Source organism: Micropterus dolomieu, linkage group LG08, assembly GCF_021292245.1.
Source record: "Micropterus dolomieu isolate WLL.071019.BEF.003 ecotype Adirondacks linkage group LG08, ASM2129224v1, whole genome shotgun sequence".
In the NCBI taxonomy this organism is placed as follows: domain Eukaryota; kingdom Metazoa; phylum Chordata; class Actinopteri; order Centrarchiformes; family Centrarchidae; genus Micropterus; species Micropterus dolomieu.
In genome coordinates this window covers 5,648,612-5,666,956 of record NC_060157.1, presented here as the reverse complement: position 1 = coordinate 5,666,956, position 18,345 = coordinate 5,648,612, and the positions used below count along the sequence as shown (strand labels likewise).

Below are 18,345 nucleotides of genomic sequence, written 5' to 3'. Positions count from 1 at the left end.
AAAAAATGTCTCCTGATACATCCTGATATTGAACTGGAAAAAACGTCTCATCGTCTTGGATTAGGTTATAAAGCCTGTTTATACCCCCACCCCACCCCTCCCGCCTCACATGTCATGTTTGATGTCTTTGCTTTTTCATCCCTGTTTTCATCACTTCTTTAATTATTGAAAAGGAGCATCTGTTTTCCTTTTGTTGTACGAAACAAGAGGAGAAATCCTCAAGTGTGTGCTGTCTGTAGGGCTTCACCCAGCTCCTCGCAGGGCTCCTGTTGCCTACATGAGTTTTTAGTGTTTACTATTAGGTCCATAAGTCCGTCCTCTCATTTACATCTGGACACAAAGATAAGGTCTATCCCATCACACATGCCTGGTCCGACTCATACAGTGGTGACCCTCATCACCACCTCCCGGTTGGCGGCGGCGCTGATCCGCGGGTCGTTGGGCCTTAGTTGGCTCAGGATGTGCAAGATGGTGTATCCACAGTGGTGGTTCAGAATAGTTCTTAACCTCCTGCTCTGTCGCCCACCACTGCCGCTGGCCAGACCGTGCGGGTTACCACGAGAGCCACGTGCCCCCGTCTTGCTGCTCGAACTCAACGGGTCGCCCAAGTCTTTTGATTTCTCATAGTTTAGTACTTTCCACTGCTGATTGACAGCCTGCCATCGTTTGAAGATTCGATACACTGACGATCCCTCATGGATGATGAGGCCTGGGCGGAAAGAAGAAGAAGAAGCAGCAGGGTGAAGGACAGTGCATGCTTTACATCAAATATTATGCTAAAAGGCCTTGCAAGCTGCAGTCAGCATCATAGGTAGGAACTTTCCATCTTGCCTGTGGATGAGAATAGACAGTTGGCAATAATCACAGTGCAGATATCTGATGCCATCTGTTCTCTGTGTTGTCTTACGCGGGCAACTCACAATTACCACAAGAAGAAAATATCCTGTTCTCTGCGACATCATCAAAATTTGCTTTGCTTTTAGTGTACCACCTATCCACCATCTGCTTATTTAGTTTAGTTTCTGTGTTTTTTTGGATGACCTTAACAACCAACAGAATGTGAAATGCTTGTTTGTTTTTTTTTATCACCATATTAGTTTGTCCTTGCATAATGGAACTTATGTTTATTAATATATTTTGTGTTGTTGCAGAGCACACCCTGATTTCTTTGCTACTCTTCTTATTGCATAATTCATCTCTTCACGCTGTCACCTAAACCTTCTCCTACATCTATCTTTTCAGGTGATATTCCTATACAACTTGTCAATGACTGCTGCTAAAGCTATTTATAATACTGCTGTGTGATTTAATGTTTTCAGATTTTGGTGTCCACTTTGTCCTTTACCTATGCAGACGATATCCATGAAGCCGTACATGCCGTAGCAGATTTGGAAGAGCAGGTCCTGACGTTGCCACTTGGCCGAGGGGCTGAGGGAGGACCAGATGAGCCAGGAGATGCTGGCAATGAGGAAAAGGGAACCTAGAATAATGGCCGCTATTTGCACCTTCTCGATCACCGTCAGAGAGATGGCCTGCCACTGGGAAGGAGAAAAACATCTAAATTAGTGGCGGAAGAAGTACTCAGATCTTGTAGTGAAGTAAAAGCACCAAAAATGTAAACATACGCTGTTGCATTTAAAATCCTTACCAAAAGATTACGTCCAGACCAGCACTATATGAAAAGTGCAATGAGATAACCTCTGTTGAAATGAATTGGCTATATATAAATGAAGAAATGTAACTGAAAATCCAGGTTAATTTTGGTGAATCAACTTTTTTATATTCATAGTCTTTGTTTAGAAAATGTTCAACTGTCCCTACCCCACATGCATTTTTCATTACAAACTCATCTATAAATCTGATTCATCAGTTTGCCAATTTAAAAAAGTACAAAACTGTAAGGAACCCCAAATACAAGAAAAATTAAACAGTCTCCTATACAAATGTATTCATCTTTAATGCAGAAGAATGTAAAAAATAAAAGTTTAATGCAGTCTATTTACACGTAAAGTGATTTTACCCCAACTTGTTTTTGTGGCTTTTCATTGAAAGTATCTATGCCTGTGAATCACTGAAAATATTAATAATTGGAGCTAATTGGGTAGCACTAGTTTTAACTACTTTACAAACAGGTAGTTTGGTCCAGTGGTTCCCAATGTGAGAGGAAAGAAGAAGTACAACATTTCTGTCTAAAATGTTGTGGAGCAGAAGTATAAAGAAACATAAAAGGGACCTCAAAGTACCTCAAAATTATAAATAAGTATAGTCCTTAAGTAAATGGATCTTTCCCCACCATATTGTATCTCATGGGAGAGAGAAATCTACATATATGAGCACATGATGTATACATAGGCTACGTTAACAAATATGTCAGACATACACACACATATATGGCATCTTCTCAATAGGTTTTAGAGCCATTGGCTGCCTCTGAAAAGGAGGGCAGAAGGACAGTGACGCAGAGGGAAAATGTGTCAGCACAATATGGCAAACAGTCCTCACACCACAGCAACGGCCCAAGATTTGTTCTAGCAAACAGTGATGGGTCTGATGCAACAGCGTTTGTATGTTATGTATACGTTATTATGAAATTTCTCTCAGCAGCAACATTTTGTTTCTCCTCACAGTAAGATCTCCCTGCCTCATTCACTCCGCAAGATTAAACGATTCCACCTGACAGAGCATGACAGAGTTTGTGTTTACCTGCATGTCAAGAAGGGGTTTACATATTCTCTATACTTTCTCCATCTTGTTCACAAGATGCTAATCCAATACCCTCAATCCCAGTCAAAAAAGAGTGTTGGATGTGTTTTGTAAGGAAATTGATGAGGAGGCTGAGCCAAACCAAATTGAACTGAGCCATGCTGAATCCCATGTGCAGCTTGAGTCAGATTAATCTGAACGGGCACAGTATCAGTGCTGGAGTGGCTTTTCAGTTCATGTTCTGCAATTCAAAAAGGGAGCGTGATGCCTTGTTTTACACCACATTTTTTTTGTTAAAACTTGTAACTGATTCGCTTTATGTTACCTGCAGAGGGTTCTTGGTGCTGATGGCCAGGACCTGGTACTTGAAGTAGCAGAGTTCGCAGCTCCAGGAGCCTCTCTCGCTGATCCAGCGGATGAGGCAGGGCTGATGGGTGCAGCGGACCGAGCCGTCACAGCGGCAGGGGCTCAACAGCTCACCCTGTAGGACAGACAAAGGAAAAACACAGCAGGATGAATACAATGGAAAACAAATATTATTTAGCCTAAATAGTTTCATCCGATATAATTTTTGGTTGTGACATATATGAATCTTTATTTAGAAACCTGCTGTTAAGAATAGAAACAGAGAATTTAATAGTGATTCTGCTTTATATAGCTACATTGTCAAGAGATTGTGTTTGTAGTAAGGGATTGTATAAAAATTATTGGTGCACGGAGGATGGCTGAACCTTATGTGTGACTTTTTAAAAATCCTTAGCATTGTTAATATTTTATCTGGAACCTCCCCTTGACTTAGAAAAAAAAACCAACCAAATAATATAACAGTATTTAATTGGTAGAAAAGTTCAATATTTTGGGAGATAGACTTATTTGCTTTCTGGTGAAAAGTTAGACGAGAAGATTGGTACCTATCTCAAATTATTTTGTTAAATAAAGCTATAAACAGCAGCCGGTTAGCTTAGCTTAGCACAAAGACTGGAAATCGGGGGAAACGTTATAAAATCCTCTAATGCCTACTGCAGACTTTTCTCATTGGCAGATTGCTGTTCAGACTACACGACTTGCTGTCTTGTTGCGGGAGTCTTGAATTCGGCCAACAGCTCCAGATATTTAGCATGCTAGATTAAGGTGACCAGATTTCTGAAATGAAAACCACTGACATTTTTGGTTTGGTGGTCAGTCAAAATATAATGTTATTATATTTGAAATAAAAAGGGGACTATTTCGGTTTAATAATCTGTCAAAAATAACTCGAATATAATCAACTCATTTCAGGGCAGAAATAACCTTTCAGTCAATAAGTAGAGGCTGCAATCACTTTCTGGGAAGTAGAATACTACATTACATGAGTTGTATTGGCAATTTAAAGGTGTCAACAGGTAAAAAGGACTGGATTGGTCGGTGCACAGCAAGGTAAATAATGTAGACCTAGTCATATGGATAACTGCAAAAGAGATCATGTCTTTATTTTACACATAACTCACTAGTAAGTCATGTTATAGGCCCACCAAAACCGGGGAAGTCTGGTCACCCTATGCTAGATGTCTGTCTGGTATCTGCGATGCGTCAGCAATTTGGCTGTGTGTCTTTTTGATGCGTGCGTTGTTGAGTAGTCTAGTTCACACAGAACGATTGGCCCAAATTAATCGTAGATTTGCCTAACTACACAGCCCAATGGTCGGCGAGCTTGATGACTTGCAAATAGGGGTTAAAATTACTTAAAGCTAACTAATTAACACCTTATAACTCGCAAAGAAATACCCCAACACTAGCATGCTAGCTGTTTCCAGTCTTTATGCTAAGCTAAGCTAACTGGCTTCTGGCTGTAGCTTCATATAAAACTACGGTGGCTCCCAGGGCTCAGTGAGGAATATTTTTTTGAGGACTACTTTGCGTTACCTCGCAATACTTTTGCATTCCCTCGCAATATGTGTTGCGTTCCCTCGCAATACTTTTGCATTCCCTCGCAATATGTTTTGCGTTCCCTCTCAATACCTGTCTTCTTCCGTTAGCCTACATCTTTACATCTGACATCTTTACACAGACCTGCCCCATCAATGTCCTGGAGCATGCAGCGGGCACACTGTGTTCTGTCAGAGCGCAAGGCTCCGCCCAGAGGAAGCGGATTCTGTGTTTACATCGGTGATGCTTGGTGCTTAAACAGTCAAAGTGGATGGACACTGTTTCCTACATGTCAGACTTCATATGGAGGCTACATATCCCACATTATGCAATCCTGTCCACTCACTAGCCTATAGGCTAAATGTTCATGCAGCTACGGCACTTCCACACTGTTTACATAGCCGACTGTTATTAGGCTGCTCCCGTTACTGGATTATATTTCAGAAGCTTGTAGCCATCAGGGCTCTGCTAATGTTAAGTAGCCTACTTCTGATGCTGCTATTATTTAAATAGGTTAGATATAGGCTATACAGGTGAACATACTTCAGATTTGGGGTTGCACTATTAGGCTACGCACTTTAAAATGCTCCAGCCCTGCATGCCATTCTCACTCCCCTGACAGTATACAGATCAGCTGTCTCGTCTAGTGTCATACTGTAAATTACCTCTTATTTGTGTGGGCCTGACTAATAGTGAAAAGCTCATAAAATAACCTACTGAAGATGCATTAAAAATCACAAATGATTCAAAGTAACTTTGGTTTAATGACTGCTGCAGTAAACAATAAATGCCATTCTTTCTTTTGGCTGGCCAGCATGTCTATTTTTTGTTTTGTGTCTTGTAAGTTGAATAGGCTATTGTGACTGTTTTTAGCACATTGGACCGCATGAAACGGCATTTCGTTATTATTTGAAATTCATAGTCCTCAAAAAAATATTCCTCACTGAGCCCTGGGAGCCACCGTATAAAACTGACAAACATTAGAGTGGTATGAATATTCTCATCTAATTCTCCGCCAGAAAGCAAATAAGCATATTTCCCAAAAAGTTGAATTATTCCTTTAACCATTAAAAACTAAAACGAAAGGTGTAAATAGTTTCAAATGATGTACCCTGACTTAAAAATGAAATATCTTAATAGAACATAACCAAACCATGTTCCAGCCACTCTCAATGTTTGAACCAAGAGCTGTGGTTACAGTTGAATTAATTTTGTGACTTTAAATCGCCTGTGACCTGAAAAACGTTGGAATAACTGTCAACGTGCTTCATCTCTCACTTGATTAGCAGAAGATATAGCAACGTGTGGTGCTGAACCTGCTTTATACACTTCATGTGACAATTGTTTTTTTAATTGCAGTTCTACAAGAGATAATATCAGTCACTAATAAAAATAAAATCCACAGGTATTGTGTTTAAAAAATGGCCGTATCGGTCTTATTAGTTTCTATTGTTGATTTGTTTTGGAGGCAAAAAAATGAAAGGCATTTTATTGATGTAACTATTTTGATCTCTTTTTAATGTGATAAATCTCACTGGGGATGGCTAAAATAAAACATAAATACTGGATAAGAATACAAAATATGAGACTCTAGTCTCCTTTCAGCGATAATAACATTTTCTGATCACCCCTTCCCCTCCTAATAATTTTCATAGTGTGACCATTGTCTCTTCAGCGCCACACAAGCACCTGAAGCCTGTTGGCATATTTGCTACATTAAGGATGACCACATTCAAGATGTCATCACCATTCAACGTCAAACATCCATTTTTAGAAGGCTTATAATTTGATGCCTAGTTTTGCATCAGACTTCTGCATAGTTCTCATTTTACTCAGCAAAAATAAAAACTTCAAATCCTGCATGTCCTCTAAATCCATGTATAACAACTGAATGAAAGCTCAAAAAACAACAGTGTTGGGGAAGAATATCAGCATGAATCATTGGTAAATCAATGAATGGGCTCAGCTTGATGCGGTGCCCATTTGGCGAAGGGGCATGTTAGCACTCTGCGGGTAGCGGTGGGGCTTCAAGGGCAGGCAGGTGAAGGAGAAATGAGCTGCTGAAGCCCGACGACAAGTGAACTCAGCCACCCTCATAACAAACTTACATCTCTCAGCTAACCCAAACAGATCCGGAAGACACAAAACATACATATTGACTATCAGGGAAGGTGGGAGAGTTCACTTCAGTGGTGTTACATTCAAAGGTTGTGATTTTAAAAAGCATGACTTGTTTGTAAACATGACTAAAATATAAAATGTGGGCTAAGTTTCCTGATCAAAATGTAAATGTAAATAGATTATAGTTTATTTGTTTTTCTGCTGAATGTTAGATTAGAAGATTGATACTATTCTTATGTCTGTCCATTAACTATGAAGCTGGAGCCAGGTGAGAGTTAGCTTAGCTTAGCATCAAGACTGAAAGCGTGGAGAAACAGCTAGCCTGCCTGGCTCTGTCCAAAAGGACCTACCAGCATCTCTAAAAAATCACAAATTTACATGTTAATGTATATCCTGTTGACAAAACTCCAGGAAGTCACTGTTCACCGCCAAGAAATAGTCCAACACAAACAAACAAGACATCACATGTGGATTAGAGAGTTCTAGAGGTGCTGGTGGTAAAAAAAAAAAAAAAAAAAGGTATTAAACTTCTCATCAAACTCTTGACAAGAAAGCGGATAAGTGTATTTCCCAAAATCTCAAACCAGCCCTGAAAAGAGTAGCACTTCATTTTAGATTTTAAAAATGCCTCCAAGTTGTTTTTTAGTGTACCTAACAAAATCAAGTCAAATTAATAAAATATAACTGCAATTAACTAAATAAAAATAAAAAATGTAATGATTTATATTGTTTTTCCCTGTTTCCAAACTTTATGCTAAGCTAACCACCTGCTGGCTGCAGCTTCATATTTTGACATGGAAACATTTAAGTGGTATCAATCTTCTCATCTAACTCTTGACATACAAGCCGATGAGAAAAATAAACCAACCCAAAATACCTAACTATTCATTTAAATAGCAACAAAATACCCCTATTTCATACAAGCGAAGTGTTTAGCTCATTTTGACTTAGCTGATTAGATTGTGTCAGTGTTAATATTGGACTTTATTTTGATGTAACTGCCAGATGTGGTGCATTTGCAGCCAGTTTGTTGGCTGATATGGACGTTTTTCCAAACTCAGCTGCTCATAATGATAGTTTAAACAATAGGACTTAAAGACAACCCTGCGCTGAGCTAGCACATCCTGGACCAGTTGCTGCACTGAATGCACAGACCAGACAAGTATAGGAGCGTTACTGGGATAAGTAACAGTAATGTAATTATATCAAATTGAGAATCCTTACACTACTGTTACTGAAAGAAGTGATCACATTATAATGCGCTACACATGTTACTGTCCAACACTGCTTAACAATAGTTATAGTGGTAGTAGCAAAGGTGGTAGTACTAGTAAAAAAAAGTAGCAATACAATAGTGTAGGAATACTGTAGTATTACAAGTAAAAGTCCTGCATTCAAATTTTACTTTAGTAAGTATTTGAATTTAAATAAAGTAAAACCAAAAGTGCTAATTTCAGAATAATGTATATTATCACTGGATTAGGATTACTGAGGCATTCATGTGTTCATCACTTAAATGTTGCAGCTGTTAAAGGTAGAGCTAATTTTAACTACCTAATATTTACATTTACATATTTAGCTGACACTTTTATCCAAAGCGACATACAATTGCTGTATGTGCTAGAGGTCGAACACCTCTGGCAATTAGTCTTGCTCAGGGACACATTGGTGGATGTGTCATATTGGAAATCAAACCCTGGTCTCTCACACCAAAGGCATGTGTCTTGTCCACTGCACCATCACTACCCCATATACCGCTGGGTAGCTTAATCCATAATAATACATTATCTTTTATTAGTTAATTTATATAGAGTATTAATAATCTAAAACTGTAAGTAACTAGCAACTCAAAAAAAGTGAATTCAGAGTTAAGTTCGCATTTGTTGACTTTTGTAGTGACTAGAAAATTAAGTTTCAAATTAAATTAAGTTTTTTATTTAAAAATAAGATTCAAATCAACTGATGTCTCTTTGCTTGGTTTTATGTGCACATTTCTAAATTAAATAACACCAGTACTCATTAAAATCTTTCATTCACAAACTGTGACTCAAAGATCTGAATCAGAATATGTTTTGCCAGAAAATTACCAGTTTAATTGTCGTAGGTTTTATGCACCGGAGAACCGCGTTGACACAAACAATGCTTCAGACGTTTTTTTTCTGTCTGTCTGCACTCTGTCGTTCCCCCATCTGGCTCGTTTGACCTTCCCACTTATAATAAAAGACTTCAAGTGTCCCGCCGCATAAAAGATTGGATTTGGCTGATGAGCCACATGCCACTCATAAACTTTAAAATAACTTACCCGCTGACATTATAAAGATAACACGCGGAAGGTCAGAAGTATATGAGAAACTAAATAAAAACCATATGAAAGCAAATATTTCTAAAATGTCAGGCTGAGAAGTGTGTGTACAAGGAAAATATTCAGGCTTGTCTGAGAATGTCAATGTCATAATCAAGTAGAACAAAATAAAAACAAAGACCTTTAAAAGCTGTGATTATGATTTTAAACCATAACCTCAAACAGAAACTGTTTAAGCTGAAAATGTGATACGTGTGATAAACTATATATCTTAATCTCTAAATTTATGTCTCATCTATAAGCTAAAAATCCAGAGGAGCACTTTCTAGAGCTGCTCCATTAATGATGAATAAGAGACCATATTTTAGACACATAAAAACTTATGTGGTTTGCATTCACAAGTCTTCAAAGTGTCTGCTGATTTTATCCCGAAGTAAGGCTCAAGATTCAAACTCTGAGGGAGCGTTGTTTGATGTTAACAATATTGATCATCTTGCTCACAATCACAAGACGTACATGAGGGAATTTAGTTTTGGGAAAACCAAACTGAAGGTATGAAAGATGTTTTTGATGCGCAGAAGTTCACTAATGACAGAACATATCATTGCTTTTAAGTTAAAACTTTGTCTCTCAAAAGCAACCTACAGGAAATTAGCCTTCTTTTGAGTTTTACTGCTTTTGAGCTGTAGCGAATGTTTTATAAATGAAGTCGATATTCTCGATGCAAAAAGCCATAAAATAAAAACATTAGAAATAATCAGAGTTGTATTCTTATTACAGATAGTAATAATGAGTTAATACGTTTTGTTTTTTTAAATAAGATATTTATTATATATTATTAAGAGTTTTATAGTAATAACCTTGAGGCAAATTAAAAGCTAGGAAATCTACCTTACTGAAAGAGATCAAATCCAACTACAATTAACTAAACAAAAATAAGAGTAAAACATATTTGTTGTTATTTTTGTTTGTGTGTGTGTGTGTAATGTGTCTTTCCCAGTCCCTGTACCTGAAGGCAACGCACAGAAAAAGACATAGAAGGTCACATCTGGACTAGCAGGATGTACTCATGCTCAAACAAAACTAGAACATGTAGAGATACTGTGTTTGAGCAAACAGAGAAGTCAACTGTAAACCAACATTACACTTTTACTAATTTTTAAAGGATAAGGATGGAGTTTTTCTATATTTTTTGCTATTGTCAACAAGTCCTATGAAAAGACCAACTGAAGAGATAAATATTTTAAAAACACTCACATATAATTTTTTTTTATTTAAATTTTTTAAAAATAGAATTTTAAAAAAAGGCTAAATATTTTCCTTAAACAGCTGGGCACTGCAGTTTTCAGCAGATGTTACTCAAAAGGGAGGAAATTGCTTCTTTTATGGACTATTTTCAGCTGATTAATATACATGTGGTGCTTTAGTTGGTATTTACAGTAACAGTATTAACAGTGTGCGAGGAATTGAGTCAAAATAAGCATGTATTTTAAAGACTGTCCAATGCCCAAAAAAGACATGTTTACGTTGAAGTGCCAAAGCCCTCCAGGGGTCGTAGTGATTAAGACGGGAGCAAAGGGGGAAGTTAGGGGATGTTTTTAAAAAAGCGATAAAGTCAACAGAGGGAGGAAGTGGGGGCGGATGAATGGGTTAACAAAACACCAGACAGGAGATCGCTGTTCATTTCCTGTTTCCTACTGACAGTCAACAAAGGCTCCCTAATCTTAACAAAGAACTTTAACTTTAACCCAAAGCATAATGTTTTTCTAAACCTATCCAATCCTTAACCATGGTGTTGTCAGATTATAAAACAGTGAGTTAACGGTTTCTAAAGGCACAGACAAATTATGTTGTCCTGTTTATAGCGGCATTAGATCAGAAAACAGCATGTGCCATTCTGGGGACTATGGACAAACAATGTATTTTGTCATTTATAATTTATATAGTTTATATTTATAATTTATATAGTTTATGTTAACGGTTACGTTTTTTATTAGGCCGCGACCTCTAGTGGCAGACAGGTGACTTAGTATAAAGAGCGACAAAGTCCATGTAGTAGTTGACATATTTTAAGTTAAATTCACATGACTTACATAATGTAGACTACTTATTTTAACCCCAAAACATGATATTTTCCTAAACCCAACCAATGTTTACCACATGTTAAACATCATGTAACTTACGTAAGGTCCTGTACGCCTGTTGCCGGACTGGTACTTGCCAAGGCTCTTACATGTTGTTTTGAGGAACGATCGTTCAGGTCATTGTACCTTCCAACAGACATCTATAACATTTTGGAAAACGGTCTTATATTTCGTTTTGGGACTCTTGACAATCAACCCATTTTGTTGTTTATGTATGAAAACAACAGAGCTCTATGACACAGAGGAGTAAGATATATCAGATTTTGAATACAATACTTGTTAGTAGGATCAATTTGTTGCTTTTGGTCTTTTCATAGGATTTGTTGACGACAAGAAAAATATATGTATCCTTTAACGACAAGTCGGAGCTGTTCTAACAAACATAAATGCTGCACACCACACACAAACACACACAAACACACACACTCTCCCTGCCCATATGATCTGGCGTGGGTTTGTCCCTCAAGGCCACTTCACAGAGCATGAAGGTGTTAATTCGGTGTGTCACTTCTATGACTAAGAAAATGGTGTTCCTCCTCAGCTGTAACCTTTAGACAAAAGAATTTTCAGCGTGAAAGTGCCCCCTGAGCTCCAGACTGCGTGTCACTGTGGAAACACGCTGCTGGGCACTACAAGTGAAAAGGGCAGGCAGGGGTGATCACCACCACCTCCACCAACCCCAACGCCTCAAACCTAACACTGCCGGCCCCTCCAGCAGGCTCTGGCGCGGCTTCTGTGAATCCAGACAGTGTTAAGTGGAATCAGTGGCCCGGCTACTGTACCATAGCACACACTGACGCCTTTGACAGACAGTTAATAAGGATTCATACTCAATGCAGCCCACAGAGCAAGATGATTATGTCTGTAGGTAATTGGCCCGCTGACAGCTACATGATCCCAGCCCCTGTTGTGACCTGCTTAAATAATGAAATAACAATAAAATGGCAAACACCCAGGGAGGCATAAGGCACTCACTTTTTTACCTTTGCACACGCTCAAAGATTAAGTGCTGTGGAGGCAAAAAATAAACTAATATCAGAGTGAGGAGCTGATGTAGTAGTGTAGTCTCAGGGTTCTCCCTTAGTGCTTTGTTTGCTTGCTCTTTGTCTGTAGCTGAAAGAGTCAGCTCAGAGCCATGTTGCACGATGAGTCACCTTACCGGAGAGCCCAAAACATCAACCTTTTATTACAGGAAGATGTTTGAGTGGGCAAGACAGCAACCTGGGGTCGATCCCTGTCTGTAACATCAAATGACTTTGTATCCAAAACAAACCTTAACTGATTTATACTCTATCCAGTATTACTATGTCTCACAATAGAAACTCCACGGCAGATGAGATAAATTAGCACATGGGCTGTAATAACACTATACGCCTATCTTAGGGAAGTGACTAAATGGTAATATCCATCTGTGCTCCTACAGGATTTACAGTGTTTCTAATTATCTCAAGCTTCAGGACTACCTGCTGAGCCAGGCGGCACACGTTTCTGCACATCTGGTGATATCGACATTTGGCCACAGACCAAAGAGATGCACCACTTATTGTTTTGTTTGGGCTCCGGAAGAACCAAGCACCCGAGAGAGAACAAAAGAATAGAAATAGAACAACATTAACAAAAAAAAATAAGGGTGACAAATTCATTTAACTTGTCATTTATCATCACAGTCGACACCATTGTCTGGCCAGGAACACTGATCATCACAAGATCAATAGATGATCATCCTGTTCTGTGACACATCAGACGGGGGACAAATTGATTTACATTTACAAAATGATTGTGACTCATGCATATTCAGTCCCTCTCACTTTATTTGTCATCCTGCAGACCTAATTGGCTAACTTTCTTTGTTGCTATGCTGGCCGTATTTCAGATGTGTGGGAACTGCTGTCTCTCCACCACTGATTAGCTTAGCTATGAAAACAGTGTTATTTAAAAAACCAGATTACTAAGCAGTCATCTTTTCAGAACAAAAAGGGACTAATATTTGCCTCTAAATTGTGGGTGTAGGGATAAAGGGTCCTACACTGAGTTCACTGTAAAGCCATATGAGGCAGATTTGTGATATTGGTCTACATAAATAAAACTGATTTGACTATAAATAATTACAATCTAGGTTTCATCCTTGTTTCAAAGGAGGCAGTTGAGAGGTAGGTGGGTGGGAGAAAGAAAGAAAGAAAGAAAGAAAGAAAGAAAGAAAGAGAGTGAGAGATGTAGGACAGGATGGTTGTAGTAGCTCCAATGAATCAGAGGCTCTTTGTGATTTGCTGTATAACAAAAAAAAAAAAAATCAAAATGGCAGATTACAACACGTGAACCCAGTGTGATTGCCTCAAAATAAAAATAACATAAAAATTCAGCTGACCTGGAACAATTCATGCATGCAGAAAAGGCTCTGCATGTGCAGCATATTTAAAAGCACACAAATGTGAAACAAACAGGCTTTCTGTCTGTCTGCCATCCACACAGGACGTGGCATCACTGCTGCATGTCTACCTGCTCTGGGCCTTGGAAACAGATCCGGCATTGGGGGGTCCGCAGGCTGCTGGCGGTGCTGGCCAGAGACACGGCGTCCAGGCCCACTTGCAGCTTGGGCTCCTTGTCCTCAAACGCCAGGCTCCGGGGCCGCGGGTCGCTGCCGTAGTACTCCTCCTCGTCATCCCGGGAATGGCAGTCGACGAAAGGCGGCCAACCGCAGCCGCCCATCCCCAGACCTCGCATGGTGGTGGACCGTCTATCTGTGTCTGAGCCGGACTGTCTCGAATCGGATCGCATAAACACCAGGACTTTCAGTTCGTTAAAAAACATGCGGATCCGATACTTGAACATGTTTGGCTACATACAGAACCCGCCAGACTGGAATAAATAAATGAAGTGTTTTTGTCCTTTCTCCTCTCCCTCTATTATTATTAATATTATTATTGTTGTTATTGTTATTCATACACCTGATATGTTCATCTTTATTGTAGCATTTTCAGTAACACCTATTAATTGGAGATCCAGAGAAATAAAGGCTCTCGCCCCACTGATGGCATGTGTGTCTAAGCCAATGCGGATGAAAGATTTTCCCTTTCAGCCGGCCGACACACTCTTTCAATATTCATTACTCAAAACAACTCAACAAACGCTGTCTATATGCATCTTCCATCGCACCCCAGAAAACATTACAACTTGTACGGGTTTTTTTTATTTTATTCCAGTCCATTTTTCTTCACCGTTCCTCTCAAAGACACCTTTTTTTTTTTAGATGCACTGGGCTTGCAGCAAAAAATAGCCTACATGTTTTTGCTACCCAAAGCAGAAGACTGCGAGAGAGTGGACGAGTGGAAGAGAGAGCAACACAGAGCCAGGAAATAGAAGATGGGATGTAAAATACAACGACATGCCACCCATAAAGTCACATCTGGGACTCTTGTCAAGAATCATAATCCAAAAAGAAAAAAGGATGCGGAAGATGAAATGGAAGTTTGATTCGGATGTGATTATAATATGTCTGTTGTTTTTTTCATTGTCCCTCACTGTAGCATCCCAAGCGTCAGATCATGGTCCATTTTTCCCGTCTTCTCGCTCTCTCTCTCTATTTCATCTCCTTTTTGTAAAGCCTCTGGTTGATCCACGGAGAATCCGTGCCATTCAGCCCGACAATCCACGTCGAGATCAAAAACACAATCCTTTTCATTTGCATTTTTTACTGAGGACGCCTAGCTGGAAACATAGCACAAAAACACCCGAAAGCCCCATGTTTTCCCATCTTCGCTCGATGTCCATCAGCATTTCATTTGCAAGCCAAAAATACGGCGCGTTGAAATGTCAAAGAGAGGCAGAATGATACAAAAGGCACCCTCTGATTTATCTAATTAAAGAGGGGCGGAAAGGGGGGGAAGACGCATGGAGATGTCTTCGCATCCGAGAGCAATTTCACAGCAGTAATGGCATTGATTATTGGATCATAGATGGTGGTGATGATACTGCTGGCGCTGATTTTCCTCCTCGAAATGGTCGGCTTGGAGATTGAACCAACGCAGCAGCTACTTCCGGAAGGGGAGAAGAAGAAAAAAATACCTGACAGTCATCCTGTAAACAAGTCGCTATTTTTCTTTACTCATCCATCCGTCTCCGATGGGTGATGTGCCTCTCCCCGTGCTCTCAGCAGCTGGGCAGGGAAGGAGCTCTGGCTGCTTTATTATTGACCAGCCGCCGCTGTCCAGGGTGCTGATCTCCCTGCTGCTGACGTGCGCGCTGCGGCCACATGAACTGGGAGCCCGCGAAGTACGAACTGGACCTCTCTGTTAATGTGTGTGTGTGTGTGTGTGTGTGTGTGAGAGAGAGAGAGAGAGAGAGAGACAGGTAGCCTATCAGTTCGTGGCTCCAAGCAGTGGTGGTACAACAATGCAAAAACACAAAACATCCAGTTGCCAGTCACGCATTGGTTTGTGGACTTGTTTTGAAGCCTTGAGATTGGCATTTTGGAACCAGAAGTGACCGGGTAGAGCTAAGTTATCATGGTGCATCCATAATTCACCTTAACTGTGATATTAAAAAAATGTACTTTCCCCCCAGAATTAACAGCTGACTTTCCTTAAGGTGTCTTTTAACCAAACCATAAACAAGACATTTTTAGGCGACTAAATTTTTACACTTAACTTTCATGAACTGAAAACAGGCTATGAAAGAGTCAAAGTTCTTAGAAGAAAAATACTCAAAAACAAGTTTACAGCTCATTAAATGTACAGAGTGCACAGCCTAAGATTCACCTCCATCCTACTTGACAGGTCGCTGTTGTTGTCAATCACAAGGTAGACACGCCCTAAAGCACATTCATTTACAGAATTTACATAATGCTGTGCTGAAGAAGGTTTCAATTTCAAATTATAAATTTCAAAACACTTATTATCCCAATGGGGCAATTGCGAGACTCGTAGATTAGCAAAAGTTAAATAAATAAAAAACCCTTTCATAATAAATATAGCCTAAGAAATAAATAAATAAATATACAGACATATATCAATGTTGTCACCATAATCCAGGTTTGAAACTAGTGGCTGAGACCATAAACTTGTTAGGAAAGTGTTGACTGAGGTAATAAATCAAGTGAGAAGTGGGGTAATTTTGTCTTTAATGCAAACAGACTTCTTTTTGCAACCAGTGGAGTCACCCCATTATAAATAATCCAGGTTTAAGGCTTTTCAGACCCAGAGGTTGCCACTTGGGTACACCTGGTTGAAACTAATGCAGTGGACAAACGTCCTGCAATAAATCCTCATTTCATAAAGGTTATTAAGCTTGTTCATTCAACTGTAGGCAATGATGATTTTTGAGGATGCAGTTTGTGGTGCTGTTGACTTGTAATGCTTTATACCGACAGGTGTTTCTATTCTTGCTGAGAGTTAGATAATAGTTAGATCGATACCACTCTCATATCCGTAGGCTAAGGTAAATATAAACAGCCAGGAGAGGGTTAGCTTAGCAAAACACTGGAAGGGAAAACAGCTAGACTGGCTCTAAAGATAACAAAATCCACCTTCCAGCACCTGTAAAGCTCATTAATTAACATGTTATATCTTGTTGTTTAATCTGTACAAAAAACAAAATGTAAAAACGACAAGTTGTGGTTTTATGGGAGGGAAACAGTACGGACATTTACTTATATGTATTATGTATTATAATGTATTAATTAGTGAGCTTTAGAGTTGCTATTAGGCAGATTTTGTTACTTTTGGACCTTCAGCACAGTTGTTTCACCAATGTCATTATTAAAGTCACAGCAGGCCACCAGCTCAGATTTAGTCCCATATCAATGCCTGGCCTCGTGTTACCTGACATGAAAATTATCCTATATGAGTTCCACACAGTAAGATACACACATTTTAAATGTGCGATAGCCTACATTTCAGAGAAAAATACTGTACTTTTGACTTTGATTACTTGATTACATTAATTAGCAGGAGTAGTTACTGTGTACTATTCCAAACATGCTATCAGATTATAAAATACAACTCATTGTAACAGGTTTAACAATCCAAGTGTATGAAGTAGTTAAAATCAGCTCCAAGTCGACCAACACAACAGTAAAATGCTATTTACACATTAACACATCATTATTGATAATTCAACAATTTAATATATAATAATATAACACTCACATGAGCCATTTGTGTACAGTACTAGTACTTTTACCTTTGATGCTTTAAGTTTTTTTGTTGATAATACAGTATAATAAAATATAGACACTGAGGGGTACATTCAAGCGGTACGTGCAACAGTTCTGCAATAAATCCCATGACGGTTGCTCTAAAATGTCTGCTGTAAGTGCACTTTTTTACATTATATTATTGCAAAGGGCGAGGGCGGGTCATGCCTCGTCTTCCGGCCATTACTCAAGCTGTGCAGAGACGGATACTTTTCCTGTCCAAAATCCATCAGCACAGTGCACAAAAGTTCAGCATGCACTCCACAAGCATCACCGTGTCAGTAAACGAAGCTGTAAACAGCAGAGAAGGAAAGTGTCTCAGAGCCCTTTATCAAGACGGGTAATTAGGGAGACGTCAGAAGCACAGGTCCAGAGGTCACTTTAATCTGCAGTTTAGAGAGAATACGCTGCCCTATGGCCTCTCTTTCTTTCTCTTTCTCACACACTGCATTCTCCTCCATAGCAACACTTCCCACAAAATCACATTGATCTTCATTGATTTTTCATCCACTATTTTAACCATAAATCTTGACTTGAGATGCAATGCCATGTATATGCAATATATGCACATACACTATACTGTGCTGTATGTATGGGCTCTGCTCCATTGTTTGTGATGACTAAGCAGGGGGCCTAATTGTTTATAGACAGCAAGGCAACAAGCTTATTCTGCTCACATATGCAAAGCGGTGGCAATTAAAGACATTAAACTGTAACTAAATTTTATCTTTTAAGACTAACACACATAATTTGACCAACACAACATTAGCATTAAAACACACCTTCTGAATAATCTGTTCTGCAAGTGTACGTAATGTATGATTAGCCTACATGATGGTACACTGTGTGGGAGGGTTATTTTATGATGATTCTGTGTGTGTGTGGGGGGAGGGTTGGTGGTAAATGCTAATGAGGTGATCATTTAAAAAAAAAAAGTCTGTAATGATGTTGGTATCCAAAGGACAAATTTATTATATGAA

The 18,345-nt window shown here is 39.2% G+C and overlaps 1 protein-coding gene across 1 annotated transcript; it reads right to left on the bottom strand.

The window, feature by feature from the left end:
- Positions 1-110: 110 nt before the first annotated feature.
- Positions 111-15,290, bottom strand: march9 (membrane-associated ring finger (C3HC4) 9). Its single transcript, XM_046056637.1, has 4 exons — positions 13,672-15,290; positions 3,029-3,184; positions 1,346-1,538; positions 111-709 (listed from the first exon to the last, which is right to left on the bottom strand). The coding sequence occupies exons 1-4, from the start codon at positions 14,002-14,004 to the stop codon at positions 378-380; spliced, it is 1,014 nt and encodes a 337-aa protein (XP_045912593.1). The 5' UTR covers positions 14,005-15,290; the 3' UTR covers positions 111-377.
- Between the last annotated feature and the right edge of the window lie 3,055 nt (positions 15,291-18,345).